We start from the raw sequence: 12500 nt of genomic DNA, 5'->3' as shown, positions 1-12500 counted from the left end.
GATGTGGCTGGGGTATGCTGCTGAGTGATGTCTTTTGTGGTTGAGGGAATGGAGGTGGTGTGGTGGAGGGAATGCATGTTTTGTGGTGGTGCAGTGTAGTGTAGTGAGGTGTGGAGTAGTGTAGTGCAGTGACGGAAATGCACCTGACATGGGGTGGGGTGTCTTGTGTAGTGTAGTGTAGTGTAGTGTGTAGTGTAGTGTAGTGTAGTGTAGTGTAGTGTAGTTTAGTGTAGTGTAGTGTAGTGAAGCGCAGCGTAATGTAGTGTTTCGTAGTGTAGTGTAGTGTAGTGCAGTATTTAACCTCACCACTCTGGCTTCACCTCACACAAATAATTCACTCAACGCAACGCCACCGAGCTGTCACACACACTTCAAACAGGGACGCGAAAGAGGCTGGAAAACGACGAAAATCTCCCTCAAGTTAAAGGTGAACGAATAAAAATTACTCACCGGGGCCAAAAAAAATTATCACCAAAAATTATTATCGAAAATTTATTACCGAAAATTATCACCAAAAAATTATCACCAAAAAATTATCCCCGAAAATTATCCCCGAAAATTTATCACTAAAAATTTATCACCGAAAATTTATCACAGAAAATTATCACCGATAATTATCACCACAAATTTATCACCGAAAAGTATCACCAAAAATATCCTCGAAAAATATCACCAAAAATTTATCACAAAAAATGTATCACCAAAAATATATCACCGAAAATTATCGCCAAAAATTATCACCAAAAATTTATCACCAAAAAATTATCACCAAAAATATATCTCCAAAAATTTATCCCCGAAAATTATCACCAAAAATTTGTCATCGAAAATTATCACCAAAAAATATCACCAAAAATTATTACCATGAAACTCTGCACTGTCAAGGTTATAATTATTCTTCATATGATAAATTTGAGAATAAAAACAGTCCAAAAAATGAGTAAAATTGTTGTGCAAGTGGGAGGTACGTGAGTGGACTGGAGAGAATGGGTAATTGAAGGGGGGGAAGGAAGTTGTACCGTGGGGGGATGGGGGTTATAGACAGATAGATAGATAGAGACGAATACAGATAGATAAATAGACGGATACAGATAATTATAAATGTATGAGAGAGAGAGAGAGGGGGGGGGGCCGAGGTGGGCTACAAAGAAGTCATTGATGAGTCCCGCAAACGCTGAGTGCTGTGCGCGGTACCCTACGTCATAACCTCTCTCTCTCTCTCTCTCTCTCTCTCTCTCTCTCTCTCTCTCTCAAGCATTCCTCTCTTTTATCTCTAGCTCTGCGTCTCTCCTCCTCCTTTCTCCACAGTCCTTCTTTCACCTCACTCTCTCCATCCTCTCCCTTGCTCCTGACAAATGCTCCTCTCTTTTTCTCTTTTTCTACCTCTCTTCCTCTCCTCCCTCTCCTCCTTTCTCCACTCTCTCTCCTCACCCCTCCCTCTCCATTCGGCATGACTACAGCCTCTCTCTCTCTCTCTCACTCTGTGTGCAAAGCTCCGTGTTTTTTACCCTCCAAAAATTACATTACTCTCTCTCTCTCTCTCTCTCTCTCTCTTTCTCTCCCTCAGGCCAACGCCTCCCTCCATCACTGGTCGGGGAAATTTATCTGTAGGTGGAAGGACGGGGAAGGGAGGGAGGGAGGGAGAGGTGAAAGGGAGGGGGGAGGGAAGAGAGAAATGTGGAGGGAAGGGGAGGGGGTAGAGAGGGATGAAAATAAGAGGAGGAGGAGGAGGAGGTGGATAGGGTGGGTGGAAGTGGAGAGGTGGAGGGGGCTGTGATGGAGGGGGTGGGGGGTTTGGGGGGTGGAGGTGGGGTTGAGGAGGCTTGTGGGGGGGGGGGGAATGTCCCGCGGGTGCCTGCTTGGGGGAACTACGCAGTGGACGGGTCAGAGAGCGGGATAGATAGACGGACAGAGATAGACAGACAGATAGATAGTGATGGATGGACTGACAGACGGATAGATGGATGGATGCACAGACAGTTATAGATAAGAGAGACAGACATACAGAAACAGATACAGAGGGACACAGATAAACAGATAGATAGACAGCTTGTTATTCTGAGGGATAGATGTATAGACAGACAGATCGATGGATGAATAGATAGATGATAAAGATAAATACAGATATATAAATGAATGGATAGCTAGATATAAAGAAAGACAGGAATAAAGATAGAAGAAAGAAAACAAAAAGGAAATAGAAACGAGGATAAATAAGTTTGTGCCTGGCTTTGGAAACGACTTAAGATGGGTAGAGAGAAAGAGAAAAGAAAATTAAGACAAAGTGATGAAGAAGAAAGAGAAATTAGGAGGGCGATGCATTGTTGTGACTACGCAGCGGATGGGGCTTGAGAGAGAGAGAGAGAGAGAGAGAGAGAGAGAAAGATAATAGACAAACCTTTAATAAGAATGAGTACAAGGAAATCCGCTTAGTCAACAGAATACCCTTTCACCTCAAGACGGCGGTAGGAGTAACTCAAGAAACCACACAATAAATTTATATCTATCTATCTGTCTATCTGCGCCATGTTCTTACACAGAACATGGCACAGATAGATAAATAGATAGATAGATAGACGGACATATAGAATGATATAGATAGATAAATAGATAGATATGTAGGAATTAGGAAATGACGAAGGAAAGAAGTCCCATACATATGCATTACAATAATGGGACAAAAACACACGCACGCACACGCACACGCACACACACACACACACACACACACACACACACACACACACACAAAGGTCGAAGTCTTGATAAAAATAGAAAAGGAAAAAAGAAGGGCTATACAATGACCCCAGTAAGAAGCAGCAGCTGAAAAATGGTACGAAAAAGACCAAAGACGAATAAAGACCCCAGAATACAACGACCAGACCACGATGAGGCAGATCAAAATCCACAGAGGACACACAGAGGACGAAAACTATAATCCTTTCACGTTAACTTGGCCCAGATATTTGTCATTTTGCAGCTTATTTCACGACGGTCGGTGGCAGAAGAAGACAATACTGTGGCTCGGCATCCTTTCCACAGCACTTCTCTGTGATTACCACCACATTCTAGCGATAATCTAATGCTATGACTCAGCCCTCAAGATGGAAGGACAGCAGTTTTAGGCCAGGTTAAAGTGAAAAGGGTATAGTGACAAGTAGGTTCAGACAGAGATGGAAAAAAACACTGGGGCCAAACAGGATGACTCGTCTGCATCAAGTCAGAAACAAGAGCGAACGTGGCCACACATATATCAGGATACAAAGGGCGTTCTGGATAAAGCTGTGGCAAAGAACGCAGCACTGGAGAGACAGAAAACAGGTCCAAAATCAAACAGACTACAGAGAAGGGGAGAAACCAGAAACCACAAAAACACACACAAAATATGGTACACAGGACTGGAGACAGAAAACAGGTCCAAAATCAAACAGAATACAGAGAAAGGGAGAAACCAGAAACCACAAAAAAAAACACACACACATAAAATAGGGTACATAGGACGATTACGACACAGAAAAGTTACTGAGAACGTAATTATGTAAAACAGTAGAAAAGCCCACACTAAAACGAGAGAAAGGGTGAATACAAGAAACCACTAAAATCCGCTTATAGAGTACATAGGACGATTAAGATACAGAAAAATTAAAAGGAACGTGGAACAGGAAAAACAGAAGACAGGAAAGACAAAGGGAGAAACCAGACGCAGCAAAGAACACAATCAAACATAAAACAGGGCACAGAGAACGTTCACGACACAGAAAAAGATATGAAAAACAGAAAAGAGATCCACAATGAAACAAGAGACATGGAAGAAAATACTCAATCTATTAAAATTTTGTCTATTAAGATACAAGTAAATTTTATCTATTGCTAAGATACAACAATTTCGGCCCAACTTTGACCCTTTCAGGCTGTCGGGAAGCTGTTGCATCTAAGTGATATGCAATTACTTTTTTTTCTGTTTAAAGAGTTCAGAACAGTGGGAAATGAAAAATGAAAAATGCCATACAGTAATCATGACAGAGAAAAGGACAAAGAAATACGAAGACACAGGGTTGAGAAAGGCCGAACAAAGGAAGGACAGAGGATGATACGACACAGAGAAGAGACAAGATATGAAACAAAGAAGAGGAGACAGGAAAAAGATTCTCGCTGTCAGAACACAGAAGAGGACAAAGAAGTTATAGAAATGTACAAAGAGATGAAAGATAAAGAAGAAAGGCAGCACAGAAGAGAGAGAGGAAAAAAAGAGACAGAACAATGGCAGGTAAAAAGACAGAGAGAGAGAACAGAGGCAAAGACCAGGACAAACAGACAAAGAGGAGAGGGAAAGACCTAGAAACAACGTACGAGAGAGAGAGAGAGAGAGAGAGAGAGAGAGAGAGAGAGAGAGAGAGAGAGAGAATAAGGAGAAATGAGAAGTGAGACGCAAGAAAGTTTAGACAGAAAGGAAATTATGATAGAAAAAGAAAAAAAACATATCCTGCAAACAACCTCTTTCACTATTTTTTATATACTTCCTCCAGACGATATTCTTCACCTCTAGGATAACTCAGAGGTCAAACTAGGTCACAGTCTTAGTATACAGTCTATTTCAGGCTGTATCTATCACGACCTCGTTCAATAATGCTTTTGATATAATTAGCTACAAGACGATTTCTTTCAACTACAGACTACCCTGCAGACTCCAACCACTACTTATTTCACCTCCAGACGGTTTCATTCACCTCTAATTCACCTGTCTCACCTTATACTTAGCAACTTCCGGACGATTTTATTCATCTTTCTACAGGCTAACTTGCAGATCCCAGCTACTGTTTACTTCACCTCCACACCGTTTCATTTACCTGTAATTCACCTCTCAGACGGTTTCATTCACCTACAATTTACCTGTCTCAACCTTATAATTGGCTACTTCCAGACGATTTTATTCATTACCTCACACGTATCGTAAACAGGGGGATAAAGGCAACAGCAATTCGTTCGTACCCCCGTGAGGCCCCAAGCTGGTCTGGGGAGGAGGTGGCTCAAGGCTAAGGTACCGTGTTATGATTAGGTATATGCCGTGGGAGACAAACACAACACAGGTAGAATATAAGAAGCGAGGAACACACACACACACACACACACACACACACACACACACACACACACACATACACACACACACACACACACACACACACACACACACACACACACACACACACACACACACATTAAGTCTAGACACAAAGATACACTGTAGTTACACTAAAAAAAAAATAATACGAGTCACGTCTCCCCCATTCTCTCTCTCTCTCTCTCTCTCTCTCTCTCATACTCACCTCGTTGTCGGAGTTGCCCATGGTTGTTGCTGGCAGAAAGACGATGTGGGGACGAAATTCGGAAAAGAAATTCAGACAGCACACTTTCACTGGCGAAAATACCTCAATGGTCTCTTTTATATTCCACTTCAGGACGTTACTGACTGTGTTTCAATATTGGCGGTTCGTAATAATGTTTTTGTGTTTTTTTTTAGGGGGGTTTAACGTCTGTACAGGATTGTCAACATAAACACACAATTGTACACAAACTGAAAGGCACTGTTCACTCTTCACCCATTCACTAAAAAGAAAATAAAAAATCATTAGCATTATTAACAATCGGAATTATTATTTTTTTTAAGAGTGACAGAGGTCTTTCCTGCACCTGGCCTTTGCGGAATGCAAGGTGGTCCACATATAACGCTCGTCTTTGACCTCGGCGGGCAATTTTTCATGTGTTGTGGGGACGGTGCAGTTGGCGTGAAAATGTACCTTGCAACATATAGTAGTTTCTTCCTCCCATGGCCACACCATCGCCTATTTAATTTCCTATTGCCACACCACTTAATAATTTCCTTCTCCCACTGCCACATCACCTATGAATTTCCTACTCCCACTGCCACATCATCACCTATGAATTTCCTACTCCCACTGCCACACCATCTATTAATTTCCTGCTCCCACTGCCACACAATCTATTAATTTTCTACTCCCTCTGCCACCCCATCTATTTACTTCCTGTTCCCACTGCCACACCATCACTTAATTTCCTGCTCCCACTGCCACACAATCTATTAATTTCCTACTCCCATTGCCACACCATCTATTCATTTCCTCCTCCCACTGCCACACCATCTATTAATTTCCAACTCCCACTGCCACACCATCTCCTAATTTCCTACTCCCACTGCCACACCATCTATTACTTTCCTACTCCCACTGCCACATCATCTGCTATATTGTACATTTCCTACTCCCACTGCCACACCATCTCCTAATTTCCTACTCCCACTGCCACACCATCTCCTAATTTCCTACTCCCACTGCCACACCATCTCCTAATTTCCTACTCCCACTGCCACACCATCTCCTATTACTTTCCTACTCCCACGGCGACATCATCGCCTAAACATTTCCTACTCCCACTGCCACACCATCTCCTAATTTCCTGCTCCCACTGCCACAGCATCTATTACTTTCCTACTCCCACGGCCACATCATCGCCTATACATTTCCTTCTCCCACTGCCACATCATCGCCTATACATTTCCTTCTCCCACTGCCACATCATCGCCTATACATTTCCTTCTCCCACTGCCACATCATCGCCTATACATTTCCTTCTCCCACTGCCACATCATCGCCTATACATTTCCTACTCCCAATGCCACACCATCTCCTAATTTCCTACTCCCACGGCCACACCAAAGCCCACACCGGCAGACAGAGCCGTCCTCACAACACATAAGATACAGCCGGGTAACTTTTTAAGTGCGGAGCTATCTAAAAACCACCCAGTGTCTCTCCATCCTAAACTTTAATATTTTGCGGTACTTGTTCACGTCCACAAAAATATCATTAAAGAAAAAAAAAAACATGAAAATATTATCTAGTCACATGCAGAAGTGGCATAAAAAAAAATATATATTACTTCCCCATATGTAAAAATAACTGATAAGGAGAGCCCAACAACTTGACGACGATCCAGAATACCGATAATAAACAACCTAAAGAAACACTGCAACCCTTGTGAAACTTATGAAACTCCAGCTCCTTCAACCCGATGACCCTGTTTCAGTCTGTTCTTGCACCTTACACACTATATTATTCAACTTCAGTAAAGAAATTAACAAAGCCTATAATCTACTGGCAACCTCTCCAGCTAGAAATCTCTCTCTCAAAAGCTGAATAAAATGGCCTGGTGGTACAAAGAACAGATCGAAAACTAGAAAGCACCCAGAGAGCGCATACCTCCGACAAAGCCAATAAAACTTAGAACATATTCCTGTATACAAATCCGGATCCATCTCAATATCTAATAAACTCTTCCCTGACCCACTGCCCACCAATCCACCAAATCTCACTGAAATCCGATTACCACTTTCTGAGATATCTTGTACACAGACACACAAACACAGACACTGGCGAATACATAGGCCCCGTCCCATTTCGCTGTCGGAGGTAATGCGGCGATCGGACTAAAAGGGGTTAAGATGCTCCCATAACCCGAACAAGAAGAGACAATTCCACACACAACCAGACAACACCATACCCTACCGACGAACATTTTTTTTTTTTTAATCCTTTCACCTCTAAATCTATGCCGAAGTATTTCTGTTTATTTCTGTTTTATTTCTGTTTATTATATTCACCTCCCGACGACTTTTTCACCCCAGGACAAACCTCTCTTAGTGAAAGCTTTTGAAAATCTTCGTCAACCCACTTCCCTATATTTTGTACTTTATTCTAACCCTCCCCAGATGATTTTTTTCAGCTGAGGAAGGAAAGTAGTGGTGCAGTTAACCCATTCAATTTGGTGACGTATAGTTATCTTGCTATCTCCAGACGATTTCACTCAGCTCTGACAAGGGAATCTGGTACTGGAGGGGTTAATGACGCCAACATCTAACCCCTCCAGCTTGAAAAATGTCCTACGCTGAGTAAAATCGTCAGGAAAAGGCATGAATAAAATGAATAACACGTCCCCAGGCTGAAGAGGTTAAGCGGACGAGGGAAACACGCCCTTAGAGCCAAATTTTAATAGCGCCCCCGATATACGATCCCTTCATAACCGGGTGAGCGTTAAGTGACATCACGCTTCCGACAAGGTGAGCTTTATTAAATTCTGCTTAGGTGGCGTCACGTACACCTCTCTCTCTCTCTCTCTCTCTCTCTCACACACACACACACACACACACACACACACACACACACTCTACCTGTCTCTCCTGTACCCCTCCTCTCATTCCAACCTGTCTACCTACAGTACCTTTCCTCTACTCTCTCTCTCTCTCTCTCTCAGGGCTACGGTGAGGGAGAAGGAGGGAGCTAATGGGTGGAGGAGTTTTATTGAGAGTGGAAGCAAGAACTGTGAAGGAACTGGGAATGAGGCTTACGTGCACTGCTTGCTGGTGTGTGTGTGTGTGTGTGTGTGTGTGTGTGTGTGTGTGTGTGTGTGTGTGTGTGTGTGTGTGTGTGTGTGTGTGTGTGTGTGTGTGTGTGTGTGTGTGTGTGTGTGTGTGTGTGTGTGTGTGTGTACAGAAGGAAGAACCACCACCTGCGTTCTCAAGTTCTCACCTTCCCAAAACCACTTGATATTCCACTCCACTCCACTCCACACCTCACCCTTTTCTTACCTATCTTCCTCTCTCTCTCTCTCTTCATCCTTCATCAAGCCAATCCCAGAACTTTCCATCCAGCGCCACTCCACAAACTTTCTCTCTCTCTCTCTCTCTCTCTCTCTCTCTCTCTCGACCCCGCCCAGCACAACAAAACACTCACCTACCACATTAAAACTTTCTCACAAACTCCGCTACTTAATTCATTCTGCACATCATCTCATATTAAAGACATCTCAACTCGCTGGATTTACACATTTATCACAACTCTACATTATTTTACGTTCACGACTCTGAGCACAGACTAGGCTGCCCGTTCCCTGAGTCTCAGCACTCCCCCTCCACGCAACAGATGGCCTCACACCCACTACAAGTCACCAGTTTTGTATCACACAATTACCGCCACCCTAATCACCTTCCACTTCAACTCCCAACCCTCACAATCAACTCCCATCCCTCACAATCAACTTCCAACCCCAACAAACAACCCCCAACCCTAACAATCAACTTCCAACTCCCACAATCAACTTCCAACCACTACAATCAACTTTCAACCACATAACCTCACTTCAAACCTCCCAAGCACCACACCAAAATCAACTTCAAACCTCCCAAGCACCATCCCACACTCATCTTCCAACCTCCCAGCCTCACAGTACACCTCAGCATCAGCAGGAGGGGGAGCAAGAGGTACCCCACTGTCTCAAGTAACTCAGGGAAGGAGGTCATACGTGACTTCCCAGCACCACAACATCTTCAAACATGCACCACCACCGACCACCACCACCACCACCATCACGGAGCTCCACCACCACAACCATGGAACTCCAGCACCTGCACTACGGAACTCTACCACCACCACCACCACTACGGAACTTCACCACCACCACCACCACCACTACGGAACTTCACCACCACCTCACCACAGCCATCACCACCACCACCACTACGGAACTTCACCACCACCTCACCACAGCCATCACCACCACCTACCTAACACACTGCCACCACCATCACAACCACCAACACCACCAACTCGAAACAGATATTTTCATGGTGATGCGAGGAGTCATAACTGTACTTAATATCCGCTACGTTTTAGTCTGTCTGTCTGCATAAAGTATCGGTATGAACTAACAACATGATAACATACAACAGACAGGGAAATAATACAAAACGACTTACTATGCCCACAACGAATCCCGGGGAAAAAAAAGGTTATTAAAGAATCACAAGTAGAGAGGAAAACAGGGCCCAAAATAATAATACTGATCCAGAGACTGACTAAAAAAAATAAACAGGATTATATGAGAAAAAATAGAATCAAAAGCAAAAAGCGAATCACAGGTAATAAGGGAAAAACATGACTGCAAATAATAATGGATGCAGAAACTGGTTGAAAATAAAGACAGGATCATAAGAGCAAAAAAGAATCGAGTGTCAAAAGAGAATCACAAGTAAAAAGGGAAACGCTCCAAAAATAAAGGACAGATACAGAGATTCATAAGCAAACAGAGAATCGTAGGAAAAAAAATCAAAGACAAATGGCGATTCAAGGACAAAGAGGGAATCACGAGAACATCTGTGCGCTTAACACAACCATAAAAAAAAAAAAAAATTGAGTAAAAGAAATCATGAATAAAATAACAAATATGGACAAAAACATAAAGAAAAAATCAAAATCACGTAGAAAACCGTAAGAAGGAAGGGTCAAGAAGAGGATGAGACTCTGTTAAGAAGGCAAGAGTAGCCAAGGAAATTAAAGACAGAAGAAAGTACTGAATGAAAACTCCCAAAGAAAAGAATCGTGGTTAAGAACTACAAAACCGAGGACGATGGTTGGCAACGATGAAATATAAAAACGAATATAATTATAATAACGAGTCAATGTACAAATAATTATGACAGCAAAACCTTCAATAGGAAAATGACGATAAATGCACAACCACAGAAGGAAGGGAATGGTGGTTAAGAATATAGTGAAGTGTGACTGAGCCACGATGACACACATTCTTGAGAAATGCTTAAAACACTTGGGCATAATGATTTGCACAAGTCAGGCACTATCTCTCAACGTCTCTCCATGTGTGATTAGCCTACTTATATTTAAAGCCATTTTTCACAAGAACACCTAACATTTCAAAACAACGGGGGGAGGAAGTCAAGCAGCATTATCAAGAGGTAAGCACATTGGATGGAGCGTGAAGGTGATGTGGAGAGGAACGGTGCGAGACGTCCTCCCACCTTGCGAGTTCAACACCAACTAAGCGCGCGTGCAACACCCACTGAACTAGCAACCCAGGCACCAGGCGGGAAGGGCACACAGGGCCAGCCAACCAACCTCACCTCGCACTTCCCCACACCCCCACACACAAACCTGATGCACGGATTTCACTTTATCGCATGAGGTCACCGGAATTGGAAAAAGCTGCAAACATTAACACGTATATTATTTTTACTCTTACAGCGTCGCCAAAATTGAACAAAACTGCATTCATACATACTTCACAAACTCGTATAACGTCACCGAAACTGAACCAAATCAACAAACACTGTCACTATATTTATAAGTCAAGGAAGGATATATAACAACGAGGAATTGTTGTACTTTTCTGGGTCCCAAAGGTAAACGTTCCCACACCTCACCCACCGTAAACTTTCATTATTTTTTTCTTTAATATAACTTTGTGGGGTCACGGTACAATTCGTTTTCACCCAGTGTCCCAGAGATATATATGCTACGTTCCTATACTTTGCCATCTCTTCTAAAACTCTTATCTCTGCCTAATCATCACCAGAAATAGACAGGTGTAGTAAGTCCAGGCACGGTCATGAGGCTAAGAGGTCACCCACATAGATATAAGAAGGGGGAATCACCTCATCCACTGACTACAACGTTCCTACACATGGCCACCCCTTCCCAAACCCCAATTTCTATCTCCACGTGGACTAGGCACGTAAATTCAAGCACTGTCACGCTGCGGAAGGGTTATGGGGCACTAAAGAATAGGAGAAGGAGTACCGGGGAGGAGGTTTAAGAAGGGGCACTAACTTCACCACACTGTCTCTGAGTTGAAACGTTCCTACACATTGTCCCCTTTTCCAGAACTCCAATGTCCATCTTTACAAGGACTGGTTAGGTATGTTCTGTCACTGTCAAGCCGCGGAAGGATTAGGAGGAATGAGGATGAGAGATGAAGAGCCCGGGAAGGACGGAGTAGCGAACCAACCACACCTCCTCCAAGGGCGCCAACGTAGGACTGGGAGGGGGAAACGACAGAGGTGGTAACCGGGTCCATGAAGCCAGTCGGGGGTGCCAACGCGGAATTTCTCTCTCTCTCTCTCTCTCTCTCTCTCTCTCTCTCTCTCCCAACCTACCTATTTCACCTCCACTCCCCCCACGCTCTCTATCTTTCCCACTCCCCTCTCTCCCCCAGCACAGCCCAAGCCACCAGCCCTTAGTTCTGAATAAGGTCACAGGCGGCGACGATAGGAAACTTGAGTCATTTTTAAGCATAAATTGAGTGGGAGGCTGAGCATAACTTGAGTGGGTGGCTGAGCATAACTTGAGTGGGTGGCTGAGCATAACTTGAGAGGGGGTGGCTGAGCATAACTTGAGTGGGTGGCTGAGCATAACATGAGTGGGTGACAGAACATAACTTGAGTGGGAGGCTGAGCATAACTTGAGTGGGTGACAGAGCATAACTTGAGTGGGTGGCTGAGCATAACTTGAGTGGGTGGCTGAGCATAACTTGAGTGGGGGTGGCTGAGCATAACTTGAGTGGGGGTGGCTGAACATAACTTGAGTGGGTGACAGAGCATAACTTGAGTGGGTGACAGAGCATAACTTGAGTGG

The 12500-nt window shown here is 43.6% G+C and overlaps 1 protein-coding gene across 2 annotated transcripts in view; it reads right to left on the bottom strand.

Annotated features, from left to right (window-relative positions):
* The window catches only part of Pka-R1 (protein kinase, cAMP-dependent, regulatory subunit type 1), a 194568-nt gene that overhangs the window by 128519 nt on the left and 53549 nt on the right, over positions 1–12500 (bottom strand). The window contains exons 1-2 of one of the 2 annotated variants that reach the window (XM_080272983.1): positions 11878–11893; positions 5328–5607 (exon numbers count right to left, since the gene is read on the bottom strand). The exons of the other annotated variant lie outside the window; for it this stretch is intronic. Of the exons in view, the coding sequence (XP_080129109.1) occupies positions 5328–5348 (21 nt within the window). The 5' untranslated portion in view covers positions 5349–5607; positions 11878–11893. Of the gene's footprint in view, positions 1–5327; positions 5608–11877; positions 11894–12500 lie in introns of those variants that run through there. 2 annotated transcript variants of the gene reach the window in all.

The sequence above is a fragment of the Coenobita brevimanus genome, chromosome 52 (genome assembly GCF_032717465.1).
Source record: "Coenobita brevimanus isolate Jiangsu-jjx chromosome 52, ASM3271746v2, whole genome shotgun sequence".
In the NCBI taxonomy this organism is placed as follows: domain Eukaryota; kingdom Metazoa; phylum Arthropoda; class Malacostraca; order Decapoda; family Coenobitidae; genus Coenobita; species Coenobita brevimanus.
This window is presented reverse-complemented; position numbering and strand designations above follow the sequence as displayed.